The sequence below is a fragment of the Melozone crissalis genome, unplaced genomic scaffold (genome assembly GCF_028551555.1).
Source record: "Melozone crissalis strain CALT ecotype California unplaced genomic scaffold, PUWL_Pcris_2 ptg000034l_1, whole genome shotgun sequence".
Lineage (NCBI taxonomy): Eukaryota > Metazoa > Chordata > Aves > Passeriformes > Passerellidae > Melozone > Melozone crissalis.
The window spans coordinates 17,372,416-17,385,837 of record NW_026535812.1 but is presented as its reverse complement, the minus strand read 5'-3'; the positions used below and the strand labels follow the sequence as shown (position 1 = coordinate 17,385,837).

General features: G+C 39.8%; 1 protein-coding gene across 5 annotated transcripts; it reads left to right on the top strand.

Moving 5' to 3' along the window:
• The first annotated feature begins 1,001 nt into the window (after positions 1-1,001).
• CAPN10 (calpain 10) lies at positions 1,002-13,301 on the top strand. Of its 5 annotated transcripts, none has more exons than XR_008483329.1 (15): positions 1,002-1,068; positions 1,434-1,641; positions 2,957-3,088; positions 3,338-3,534; positions 4,813-5,030; positions 5,544-5,685; positions 7,185-7,351; positions 7,886-8,169; positions 8,632-8,834; positions 9,201-9,456; positions 10,491-10,690; positions 11,278-11,323; positions 11,446-11,471; positions 12,040-12,188; positions 13,130-13,301. XR_008483329.1 is itself a non-coding variant. In XM_054282954.1 (14 exons), exons 2-14 carry the CDS (start codon positions 1,498-1,500, stop codon positions 12,101-12,103), a joined length of 2,079 nt encoding a protein of 692 aa, XP_054138929.1. In that variant the 5' UTR covers positions 1,002-1,068; positions 1,434-1,497; the 3' UTR covers positions 12,104-13,117. The 5 variants fall into 5 exon arrangements, 1 of the variants encoding a protein (XP_054138929.1); XR_008483328.1 differs by having other exon boundaries at positions 13,127-13,301; XR_008483327.1 differs by having other exon boundaries at positions 12,040-12,969.
• The last annotated feature ends 121 nt before the right edge of the window (positions 13,302-13,422 follow it).

The following is a 13,422-nucleotide window of genomic DNA, read 5'->3' as shown; positions in this document are numbered from 1 at the left end:
AGCAATGTTTCCTCTGCTCCCAAAAGGGTCAAAACTCCAACGTGAAAAGTCTTGTTTGTTGATTAAATTTGCAGTGTGCAGGGAAGAAGCCTTGTGTCTGTACAACGGGCATGACCGAGGGGCAGAGAACCTAATTCTGAATGTCAGAGGTTGGACAGCTGCTGCAGTTACCTGAGAGCATTTCCATCTGCCAAGGCTGGCTTGAGAGGAGGATTTCTGCATTAATGTCTGCTAAAAACCAGTCAGGCCCGTGTTTTCTGTGGCTCTCTCATTCAGATGACCTCTCTACCCAAGGACCTGATGACCTTAGACTCAAACACATCATCACAGGCAAGTGTGATGGCAGAATTTTTGGTAAACACCTCATCCTTCCACAGTGGCTCAGCAGCTTCTTTATTGACCACACCTGAGCTCCCTGAGGTACCCTGATGTGAAAGGCCCAAACATGGAAAAGACAGCAGCCTCCTTCAGCGTGCCCTGAAACCCAAAACCTTCTAGTGCTGAAGGACAGCCTCGTTTGGCCCTTATTTCTCCATTTCTGTTCTTTGTTCCTGAGCTAGGCTGTATTTTTAAGGCACTTTTACTATTTCACAGGTCAGCAGTAGCATTCGGAATATGGAAATTAACATATCTCCTTTGACGGTTCAGCCCGTGGACGACTATATGGTGATAAACTATCCGAAAATGTGATCTGTGCCGTTATGTCAGAAAAGGACTCGATGTGGGCCAGCAATTTCTCTGTGTTTCTCTGTGGCAATCTTCATGAAAACACTTTGGTTTCATTTTCCTCCGCACTAGGAGCCCGTATCTCAGGTGCCCACGGCCCGTGCCCCACACGAGCAGTTTCCCATTTCCCCCGGGCATTCCCGACCAGGGAACCTCCCACAGCTCGGGGACCCCTCAGCTCCCCTCAGCCGGGGAGGCGGAGCCAACGCCTGGTGCGCGCGCAAGTACCCTCTGCTGATTGGTCGGCGGCGCCGTCCATCATGCGTGGGCTGGGCGGGGCCGCGCGTGCCGGCGTTGCCGGGTAACCGCCGCCCCGGGCAATGGCGGCGGGACCGCCTCGCGGTGAGGGGGAACCTGGAGCGGGGGCGGCCGGGCCGGCACCTCTTGTGGGGACGGGGGGCTGGGGGGCACGAGGAGGCGTGGGCGGAGGGGCCCTGTTCGGGCTGGGTGTGAGGAAAGGGGTGGGCGGGGGAGCTTTGTGTGGAGGGTGTGCGCAGGGACCTAGGCGGGTGTAGGTCTCCTCATGAGGAGGCCCCCTTGTTTTCCAGCTGAGCGCTGTAGGGCGGCGTCAGGTGCTGGAAGAAGTAGCACCATGGTGGTTCCAGGTGCTCCGTGTTACAGCGAGAGGCTGTCCGTCCCTCAGTAAATCCGCCATGCCTGTTTGTTTCCCTGTTGCAATACCCCAGTAACACTCGCTTCTGTTGCAGGTTGCTGCCTGGCCATTTAAAGTCGTAGGAATAGCCGGCAAAGCTGCTTAGGACTGTGTTGAAAATGCTGGGAGAGAAAAAGCAGTTAATGGTGGCAAGAGACCTTTATACAGACCCCACGTTCCCGGCCAGTGATACCTCCATATTTTTTAATTATTGTACCCCGCTGGCCCAGTTCAGAGGCGAGATATCTTGGTTGAGACCTAAGGTGAGTTTTAAGGTATAAGAGGCTAATTTTAGCAGAATTGGGCTTTTAGGTAGTAAATGCAGGTTTGCACTGAATGACTACTTCTGGTTATTTGTTTGGAAATACAGAAGTGATAAAACCAGTGTATGTCAGCGTTAACAATACGTGAGTTACAGTTTTTAGTCTAGGTGCTTGTTTGTAGACTTGATTTAAATCCTCTTGTAGAGCTTTTAAATTTCATAGCAGTAAGAGAAATTCAGATATTTTATTAGAAATATGTTTCATTATGCAAATTATGTGCATACCATGTTAGAATGCAGCATTTTGTCATTTCCAAACTTTCTGATATGTTGCATAATGGTTTTGAAAATAAGTAGTTGTATTTTAGAATTTTTTAGAAGCCTATTGCTTTTTTTGTGGTTGCTTTCTTTGAAAACAGGAAAGAAAACTTTTGAAGTTTATAACTTGTCATGTGACTTCTATTGCTTTTAAACATAGCTGGGTTGCAGAGCAAAATATATTAGACCTAAAAGCTTTAGAATGCATTTCTGCAGTACACCTATTTAAGGTGAAGTATTTATGATACTGCCTTTGTGTAGAGGGGAAAAAAATGGCTATAAAAATGTCATGGAGGTAAAAGGCATATTGTCTTGAGTTGTATTTTTTCCCCAGTGTTTGAGGCTGTCTGTAGGACAGTGACAGAGCTCTCGGTTATCAGGTGTAATTGGCAAACAAACGATTTCATGGAGTTGAGTATGCAGCTTCCTGCTTTTGTTCTTAACACCTTGATTGCTGCTGGGGGCTGTTGAGTTAATTTCCATCTCTTGCAGTGTTTATATATAAGGAGAACCATTTCACAAACTCACTTTCAGATCAGATTAAGTGTTCAGGACTTTGCAGCTGAAATTCCCTCTTGTGCTACCAACTGATCTATTTTTCTGTGCCCTAGGTTTTTCCCTTGTTCTAATTTTGAGACTGTTGTAACTTGGGATGTGCAGTTTAATGTGGATAGCATCAGCCCTGTCATAGCAAGGAGCTAATGAATTGTGTAGTCTTTCTTCTTACTGCTTATGCTAGGGCTGCACCTGATGGTGACAGTTGTGTACTAAAATTCCTGTGGGATCTGGTTTTACATTCATGAAGTACCTGCAAAATACCCCCACAAGCCATTTATTTGTTACTTCTTACTTAGGCTGTGTAGGAAAAGGAAATTTTCTAGAGGTAATAAATTCCCTTATTTTATGAGAGATCTCTGAAGCCCTCCCAGTCCCTAAAACTAAGAATTTCTTAGAATGTCATGCAGGATTTGGCTTTAACTCCTCTTCTTTAATTTTAGGACATTTGTTCCTCTCCTCGGTTATTTTCAAACAATCTGCAGGATGTGCAAGTAAAACAAGGAATTTTGGGAGACTGTTGGTTCCTGTGTGCCTGTGTAGCTTTGCAGAAGAGCAAATACTTACTGAACAAGGTATGGAGAAGTTTCATGTTAGAAAAGTTTTCTTTGCCTATTTGACATTTGTGTATTGTTCTGCAGTCCCAAGCTGCCGTGTGAGCATTGCCTTCATTATGCTCAGTTTCACTGCTTTTGTTATTCTGTTTTTTCTATGTTTGTTACAAATGGCTGATACAAATTCTGTTTATTTTAATCTAGTTTTGTTTGCAGAAAATAACCTTCATTAATTCATTGTTTGCCTTGATTTTGTCTTTTGCCCTGCAGGTGATCCCTCCAGGCCAGCCCAGCTGGACAGATGAGTCCTACCAAGGCTGCTTCACGTGCCGGGTGTGGCAGTTTGGCCACTGGGTGGAAGTGACCATTGATGATCGCCTGCCTTGCCTTGGGGGCAAACTCTGCTTTTCCCAGTGTCAGACAGAGGATTTGTTTTGGCTTCCACTCCTGGAAAAAGCTTATGCAAAGTATGTGAACGCTGCTATTGATGGAAATAGAACTACAGTACTTGTATATTTCTTCTGCTTGCTTATTTTACCCAGCTGCTTTGGGTATAGATCTGGGCATTGTGACTGCTGGTGGTCCCATCCTGGTTTGTGCAGAAGTTGCTCTTTAAACTGTAGGTCTGTAAGGTGTGCTTCCAGTTGCATATGAAGTAAGATAGTCTAAGTAAGGGAGGTAATTCTGGTAAAAAGTAAGCTGCAATCAGTTTTCAGGATTCAAATGATCTTTGTTAAGTCTCTGCCCATTAGTTATCTAATTTCTTAAAGGAAGATGTTTTACTAGGGAAGATGAGAGCTCAATGAGAAGCAGAAAGCATGCAGATATTTTCATGGAAAGCAACATTGAGTGATTTTGTGCTAGTTGAGCCTCTGGTTGTTTCACTGAGAGAGTTTCAGTGCTGCTTTGTATAATTTGTTAGTTTACTGTTTCAGAAAGAAAATGCAGCTATTTAGTGGTTTATGGCACATCAGTAGAGAAGGTGTCCAGAAACACAAAGCAATTTGGAGACAAAATGCGCTGATAAGATAGACATCTAATGTCCCAAAGAATCGGAGCTGAAGATTTTGTGATTGCCAGCAGAGGGCAGAGGCAGACTTCAATTATATAGTAATTTAGCTGTAGATTGAACAGAAGCTGTGAAGCACCAATGTCATGTTAAAGCTTCTCTGTAGGTTTGAAATGTAATATTAGTTGTCTGCAGAGCTCTTATTGTTCAGTCTTATAACTCTATTTTAGTCTTGACTTCTTTGGCTATATTTTTGCATCTGCTGCATCAGGTGGGGCAGTCTCTTGGTTTGCTTAGGTTGTTGAGGGAAATGCTGCTCTAGTTATTTGTGCAGAGTGAGTAAAGAATAATTGAAGAGGAAGAAATATTTCTATTTATACACAATGCAGTTAGTATATCACAAAAGATAATGGAGAGCATGGATAATAAGGTACAAATCACTAGTACTAGACAACAGCAGTTTTTTGAGTAGAATAGAGAGAATGTAAGAAACTTCCCATCAAGCAGTGGAATATCCAATGGTTTACATATTCTTTAGATGTTGTGTTCTATATAAATAAAGCAGTATGTGCTTTCTCTTCCCTACTTTGGGTTATGAGGTCAGGCACAGTCATGACTGTGATATAGAGTGGGGTGGCAAGTGTGTGTAGCAATTATGTTTCTTTTGTTCTGTGTGTACAAACTTTTTATGTTTTCTTTGTATTTTTCTAATTTTTTTTTTGTTTAAATTTTTTAGAGTGCATGGATCTTATGAGCAGTTGTGGGCAGGACAGGTGGCAGATGCTTTGGTTGATCTGACTGGAGGAATTGCTGAAAGATGGACCCTGAAAGACCCTGGGAAAAATGTGGAGAAAGAGAAGACTGGCATGGTTTTGGAGAAAGCAGTGTTTAGAAGATTAATGAATCTGAAGGAACAGTGTGTAATAAGCTGTTCAGTCCTCAACTCCAGACAAGGTGATAGTAAATGTCTCTATTAACAGGCTTCAAAGCACAAGGCAGCCAGCAAATACAAATGCTGATTTAGTACCTAGCCAGTTTCATGGTACAATTTGAAATATTGGATAAATGAAGATTTAAGGATGTTACTGAGTTCAGGATGGGGGCTGCCTTGGAGGAGTGCTTTTTATATTAGAAGCTAATGTAGTCAATTCTCAAAAACAAATGCATCCCCCCCAAAATGCACTCCCTTGAAAAAGCATCTCAAAAACAACCTTGAAAACCTCAATTAATTTTAGCACAGTGAATTTGTAGGGACTTGAGATTAAGGAGCAAGTTAATACACTTTGCAATGTTATTTTATGCCTTTATAGTCACTAAAATGAACTATTTGAGGTTTCTTTGTGCTGTTGTAATACAGATTTAAAACCAATTTCATTTTATCACAAAATTGACTTCTTTCACTAATGTTATTGTAAAATATGGAGCAGATTCTTTTGTTTATTTTACAATTTTTTTTTTCCTATTCAGGTGCAAGTGAACTAGGAGAATTTCATGCCTTTATTGTGATAGACACATTGAATCTCTCTGAAGTGTCAGGCAAGGAAATCTTCCTGCTACGAATAAGAAATCCTTGGGGGAGGCGGTGCTGGAAAGGGCCTTGGTGTGAGGGGTGAGCAGTTTTCTATTCATTTGGAAAACCATTTGTGTAAGTTCTGAAGCACAAAGCTTATCTATGTATTACATAGGCAAACAGTGCTAATAATCTCTAGCAGAGGAGAGAGGCTTCAGTGTGTGTGCAATTCTTTAGAGAGCTGAGAGTTCACACAGCTCATTGGTTCTGAGGCTAGTAAATTTAATCTCTTAGTTCTCGCAATATCAATTTTTTAATAACTTTTTTATTTATCAAGTAATATCTTTTTATAGAGACAAACTTAAGGTGTTGACTAACTTTCTGTTTCTGGTTTTTGTGCTTTTTTGATGTTCTGCCATTGATCTAAGTATCTTTGATCGTGTTTGTTTCTTGCAGTTATTCAGCTTTCCTTGCCTCTTCTCATTTGTTCCTGGCTCAGCTGCAGAAAACAAGCAAAGGAGCAATTATAAAACTATAGCAGAAGGAAGGATGCTTATGCTTGTTGCTCGTGTTATCTCATTTCTGTAGATTGATATAATAGGAGAAGCTGGAACTGAGTCCATATAAAGTAGAAATAAAGAAGAGAACTGTTTTAAAGGACTTGCAGAAATATGTGTAGCAGCTCAAATAGAAAAGTAACAAGAATGAAAGGGCAGACCCTACTGACTTATTTTGGAAAATGTTAGCATGTTTTGACTATACAAAAGAACATGCAATTCTTGACACAAGCAACAAGCATTCAGCATTAAAATATGTTAACAATATGGTGATGTTCAGGAACATTTTTGTAGAAATATTTTTCTTCCCTGAGTTAGACAGATAATTTAATTGCATTTATTGAGACTTCAGCTGATATTTTTTTCTTTTGAGAGTGTTTTGGTTATACAGTTGGCCTCTTGTTTCTTTGTCAAAGAGTATGTTGCCATATAGTTGCAAGAGGATAGGGTTTCATTGGATGGCCTTAGAGCCCTGTTTTATTCAAGTGCAGAACTGTTCCTTTTTGCTAGTGAAACAATGGAAAATGTTGAAACTACTAGCTTTTAATGAGACCTAAATAATGAGGGGTTTAAATTCTGGATTATTAAGACTTGGCAAACAGATTCATGGGGGTAGTCAGTTGCTTAATACAAATGGCAGTTTTTGTTGTAAAGCAATAAAACTTGTTCAGAACAATGACAGCACAGCTTGTTTTACTTTTTTGCCTCTTTTTTAAACAACAGTTTAAAGCCTTTATTTTGCTCTCAGACTTCTTACTGTAGTGACTGTTGTAAACAAAGCACCTATTTCACCCAGAAGTCTGTTCTGCATCCAGTCTGGTATTAGGCTCTTTCTAAGTTTTCTTTGATAAGTTATGACTTGTGTTTCCTATGATCCCTCTCACTGACCAGCAGTGTGCAGAGAATTTTTCAATGCAATTATTTCACAGTAAAATGAAGAAATCTCTTCTTGCTGTCCTGCTCCATAAGATATTTGGTGGAACATTGTTCTTGAACTCTACTGGGCAAAGAGCTGAATGTTAACTTCTGTATTATGTGCAGTGGTCAAGGATGGAACCAGCTAGATCCAGTAGTTGCTTCAGAACTCCTCTCACAGATCCAAGAAGGAGAATTCTGGGTTGATGAAGAAGAATTTTTCAGGGAATTTGATGAGATTACTGTGGGCTTTCCAGTCAATGAGGAAGGACAACTTCAGAGCCTCTATACAGGTGTGGTATGAGGAGACATCTTTCTCATGCAAATAACATTATGTCAAGGGGAAGAATTGATTTGAATTGCAAATGGGTACAACTAGACCATAATTTCTCTTTCTCAGTTTTTCCCTCTTCTGTAGATCCATTGGCCTTTTCTGTCTCTACTGAAAAACAGAAGGGCAATAGGAATTAATGATCTTTAGAGAAACCATTGATATTTCTAGGAAATCCAGTTACTTGCTAGTTGATTGAAAGATTAGTGTCATCTCTCTAGAAGACTGTTATTTTAGACAGCCCTGTGATGTTTTGTTTTTAATGGTATATACACTTGAGATTTCTAGTAACAGTGTCTTGCAAAAGTTATGCCATTAGTCTTTCATTACCAACTGTGGCCTCTCAAAATCTTGGTCATGAATTTCTACTTTGGGGAAGTGTCAGGCTATGACAGCATGTTTTCTTGGGCTGAGCAATCTCTGCCATATACCTGTTGTGTAAAATTAGGCAGCTCCCATGTCTGAAATCCTCACTATGATTTTCTTATTTTGTTAGAGAAAGTGCTGTATCACTCTCAGAATCTCTTTGGATCCTGGGTGAGAGGCCAGTCTGCCGGTGGCTGCCGCAACAACAGCAGCTTCCCTACCAACCCCAAGTTCTGGCTGAGGGTGTGTGAGTCCAGTGAGGTGTGCATTGCTCTGCTGCAGAAACACAGGAAATACAGCACTGACTGGGCTGGAAGGATTCAAAAGCCAACTCGCTTAGCAGAGGAAAATCCATCTTTGACTGAAGGCATACAGGGAAAGAATTACCAGGCTGTGGGATTGCATGTCTGGAAGGTAATACAAAAGTGACATTTTTCTCTTTGCAAATAGAAGTTTAAAAGCAATACTGAAACATTTGAGTAAACAATTCATTTCCCATGCCAGTGATACGATTCAACTAGTCACAATTTTTCTGTTTCTGGTTTATGCTGGAATGGTTCTGTTTATCTCACAGTTACTGTCTGTACAAACTATTACTGCACTAGTACTTCTTATTACTAAGCACTTGGGACTGTTCCAAAGTAGTGCATGACATTTTGGGCTGATTGCTTGAAGCCATTCCTAAATTTACTCCTGAATATTAACTCTTCCTACTTCTCTTTGATGTTCAGGTCATCTGCTGATACTCTTGTCTTTGTTTAATTTGTAAATGTATGCATGTTTGAAAATGTTTTGAACAATATTTGATAATTTTTATTTTATTACAAACTAGTCATTTTTCCTAAACCACCATGCATCATTATGCATCTATTCTAGGTGGAGAAGAAACGATTTAACCTTCCAAAGACCCTCTCTGCTCCTCCAGTTGTAGGTACTGTCTGCCATTCCTACGACAGAGAAGTCCATGTGTGCTGTGACCTTTCACCTGGCTTTTATCTTGTTGTTCCCAGCACTTTTCTGAAAGATGCAGTAGGGAATTTCTTGCTTCGTGTATTTTCAACAGGAAGGATCTCTCTCAGGTAGGTTTAAAACAAAACAGAATGTTTCTTAAATTTGTTGACATAAATACAAGTGTAGCACAAAGTGGAAATGTTCAAAATATTTTGAAGAATTGTGCTGAGTGCTGTATAACAGCATTGTATTGTCTTTGAATTCATGCAAGTTTCCCAGCTCCTTGTTTTTGTCATGAAGCTGCTACTACCTCTTGTTAAAATGCTAACAAGAAGTAGTCAGATGAGTAGCATCTTGACTCTAAACTGCAGCTTCTTGCTGTATGCAGAGGCAAAATGTAGTGTTGGCAGCTGTTTAAAAGCTGGTCAGGTTTGTTTGTATTCTGTTAGTATGTGTTTTATACATTTTTGTTTATTTTCTCTCATGTTTAATAGTGAACTAAAGCCACCACCCATGGATGCTGCCCTCTGTGAAGAACTCCCAGCTGGTGAATGGGAGACAGTGCAGCTGCATGGATGCTGGAAGAATGGGCTAAATGCTGGAGGTAGCAGGAACTTCCCCTCCTTCCATACCAATCCCTGCTTTCCCCTCTCCATTCCTGCAGGCCCAGGGAAAAGCAGTGTGAAAGTCACCCTCCGTCAGCACTGCCTGGATAGCAAGTGTTGTCCAATAGGTTTCCATATTTTCCAGGTAAGGCTTCTGGTCAGTTTGATTGCTTGTTTGCCAAGGGTGAAGGTTAGCCTGGCAGCATAGGGCTCCTTGCAGTTTGCAAGGGTCTTGCTGCTTCTGGGAGAAATACAGGCTGACTCTCAAAGTGATGCCCATGAAAGATATGGAATAACTTTGGTAGTTACATTGCATAGTAACCAGATAATTGGTTCCACTGAATTCTTACAAGGTTCTAAATTAGTTTTAGCTATGATGAACTCTTTTGAGGATTTGCAAAGAATTCTTGGTGCCCTAGTGATTGAGGACCAAACCTTTTGGTAATTCATCATAAAAACTTACTTTCATTGTGTCTAATAATTAAATGTTTATAGGCAAATTATATTGGATCTAAAGGACTACGATATCTTGAGCAGGTGATCAGAAACAAAACAAGATTTGAGTTGATATATATAGATACAGATTCAGCATGTGTGTACCAGTGTTCAACTGCATAAGTGTAACCAAAGAAGCTGCTGCTTAAGTAACTATTTTGCAGAGAAAGGTAGCTTTATTTTTAGAAAACATGCTTCAAAAAAAGGTGTTGCTTAAGTGAAAAGTCTGGAGTTGGGCACCAGAAGTAATCATAAAACTTCAAGTGCACAATATGTGAAGAAAGATTGGTGTTTTTTATATTCCTATAGAAGACTGAGATGAAGTCTAATATGACATTTTAGTACTGGAAAGACCACTAGATATAGGAAGGGCACAGTCTGTTCAGCAGATCCCTGAGGCAGAAAACAAGTGCTTTAGGCTACAGCAGGGAAGAGTGAGGTTTGAAAACAGAGAAAGCTCTACAGTGGGTTCTATACATTTGTTTACAAACAAGCTAGGAATGATTCATCTGTTCTTAGTACTGCCATCTGGGTTTTCTAGAAGCTTTTCCATTCCTCTTCTCTCTAGCTCTGTACAGTAGAGTGAGTATTTGGAATAGAGATAGACCATATCACACTGTGGTGTCCTAGGAATGAAACACTGTGAGACTGAAACAGTAGGCATGTTTGCATTCTTTTTTGCAGGTGCCTAACAGCAGCTGGAAACCACAAACTACTTCTTTTGTACATTTGGAGCCACTGGTGAGCTGTGTTCCTCACTGCTATTCCCAGGAAGTCAGCCGACTCTGCAGGCTTCCTGCAGGAAGTTATGTCATTATACCTTCTACATACTTGCCCAATACAGAAGGCAATTTTACAGTGGTCATAGCAACCAAAATAGACAGGTAAAATTATGTTGCCTATTATTTGCTTTTCTAGTCTTTTTAGTGCTTGTATTACAGGATGCATGGAAATTACTGCAGTAATGTGTTCTCTTGGTGGAAGGTTTTTGTGAAGTCTTTATATTTCTGTAGTTTGCCTGCACTGCTTACCACTTTGATTGTGTTGGAGGAATGACTAAAAAAGGTTGTATTTGTTAAATCTTCTTGCATCACTTGTTGAATATCAGATGTCTCTTGCTGCAGGAGATGACACTTAAGTAATTGATTACCAGCTGTATCATCAATGTTAGGATTTATGCTGAAAGTTACCAATGCCTTTTAAAATTCTGGGTTGTTTTTGAGAAAATGCGATGAGTAGCCAGACTCATTCCAGTTCTAACTATGATGTGAATAACAACAGCTCTGAAGCAGAACTGAAAATTCCATAAGAGTGCAGTAAGACTCAACAGAATTGCAGAAAGATTTGCTAAGGGAAAGGATGTAGAACGAAGCCTGTTATAGCTTCTCTTTTTGAAGTGGGATAAATACTTGATATTTGCAAGATTGCCAATGCTTTGTGCAGAAATAAGTGTGGTTTGGGTTTTCAACAGGAAGCGCATTCACAGCCAGGAGACACTTGGACAGGTGTTACAAGAGGTAAGTGGTCTATTTTGATGTATTCCTTCTTGGTGTCACCACAGATCTGCTTTAATTCCTACTTGACAAAAAAACCCTGATGAAACAGATTTTTTTTCTCTCTATTGCACATTTTCTTATAGGTTTCCTTTACAACTGTGATGAAAAGGTAGTGTGGAATTCTGACACTGTCATTCCAAGAAACGTTGGGAAGCCAAGGAATGCCTCATCTCTTGCTCATCTCAATTTTAAATGGAGTAACAAGAAGATGCTCTTAGCCCAGCTGTTTTTCACTGGTACCAACTGTCAGACCTGTAACAACTTGTTAGTAAAAAAATACCTCTTTTAATCGTGAATACTCTGAATATTTGGTCTTCCCACATTTTTAGAAGGAGCATTGTACAGCAAATTATCACGTGCCTCAGTTCTTCAAAACTAAAAGTGAAGAATATGCACATGTTTTAACCTAAGCTACGGTTTTGGAAGAAAACCATAAAACTTATGTGTAAGGCCAGGTTGGATGGAGCCCTGATCACCCTGGTCTCATGGAATGTGTCCCTGCCCATGGCAAGAGGAATTAGAACAAGATGATCTTTGAAGTCCCATCCAGCTATAACCATTCTGTGATTGTAAAATAATATTTTATTGGGAGGAAAAAAACAATTAACCTGACAGAATAACTTCATGTGACCAAAGGGATGGTGAACATAGAGGAAAAACTGGAGTATTTTTTTCAGGAAGGATATACCTCAAGAACCATCAAAATACACTGGAGTAGAAAAAGTCCAAGCTTGTATCTGACACTGCCAGTCTTGCTGCTGAGCACTTTACCTTGGGCCCTCTATGGAACCAAGGAGATGGTGGGTTCAAAGGAAAGATTTTTTTGGTGAGTTTTTCTTTAATGAATGCCAGAAATAAAAAAGACAAGACTTGAAAACTTTTGAACTATGCTATCAGACTGCTTTTGTAAATCTGTAAGAATGTGTTTTATGGAAGAGCTGCCCTTGCCGCAAGAAATGTGCGGTTTAAGGGTTTTTTCTTAATTTGTGTTTGAAAGTGTTTCTTATTCAAGCAGGATTTTTAAATGTTATATTTTTCTCAGTAAAAATAAAGTAACATTAAAAGTTTTAAAATGGCTTTTATTTTAAAAGTTAAATACTTCAATTTTGTCACGCATGCATTGGTTCTGTGGTAGTGAACATTACCATGTGTTAGAACCCTGGGATTTCACTTAGTGGAAGGGAATAATGGGAGATACTTGCAAGAAGAATCAAGTCTTCCATTAGTCCCAGAAATATGTAGTATTCTGCTTTTGCTTTTAACTACATCCTGCCATATTTTCTACTAGCTCCTGTTGAACTTTGAAAATTGAAAGGATTTAGGATGCTTTCGGCTGAATTTTAAATGGTCAAAACCTTCCACATCTGTTGGTGTGGAAAAAGAGCAAAAGAAAACACTGAGTAATAAATCTCTACTGTACCTACTAAAACAGCTGTTGACATCTTTGTTTATTTCCTTAATTTCTTGAAAAGCTGTTCCTTTCTCTTCAAATAGGAAATTATTGGATCATACAACAGTGTTTCTAAACAGAAGGAAAAGTTTGTGAAAGTGCATGGACCTGAGTTGTGGTGAAATAGAAATTGGATACTGAGGAAGTAAAAAAAGATGTAAGGATTTCTAAATGGGCTGTGGTTATGAGAGGCCCCATACTATAATAATTTTTGTGTGTGTGAAGTTTATGCTACACTTTATAATGCTGTGTGGGAGAGTGAAAGACAAAGGAATTAACTCTAAAAGTGTGTGTATTCTATTACCTCCTGCAAGAAGATCTAAGAAAAGACCTGTGAACTCAGAAGACTAACAGCTTATTGAAGTAAATTTTATTCAAGCATCCTTACTGAACAGTTGTCCCATTTTAAGAGTGTGATACCTGACAGAGCATACATGCAGGAAACTACTTGATACAGGGCACTTCTCTAGCATCCTACAGCTAATTCACTGCTACCGTGAGTGTGAAAATACATTTTTTTGGAAATATTGTGTGTTTATGTATGCCTAAGACTCAATTATGTGAGTTCTCAAGTAGACTTACTTTGATTTTAGAAAGTTCAGTAGATGAG

Coding starts and splice junctions, on each gene's coding strand:
- CAPN10 (XM_054282954.1), top strand. CDS start 1,498: ATGCTGGGAGAGAAAAAGCAGTTAATGGTGGCAAGAGACCTTTATACA. Junction 7,352..7,885: donor ACTTCAGAGCCTCTATACAG/GTGTGGTATGAG, acceptor TTATTTTGTTAG/AGAAAGTGCTGTATCACTCT. Junction 8,835..9,200: donor ACAGGAAGGATCTCTCTCAG/GTAGGTTTAAAA, acceptor CATGTTTAATAG/TGAACTAAAGCCACCACCCA.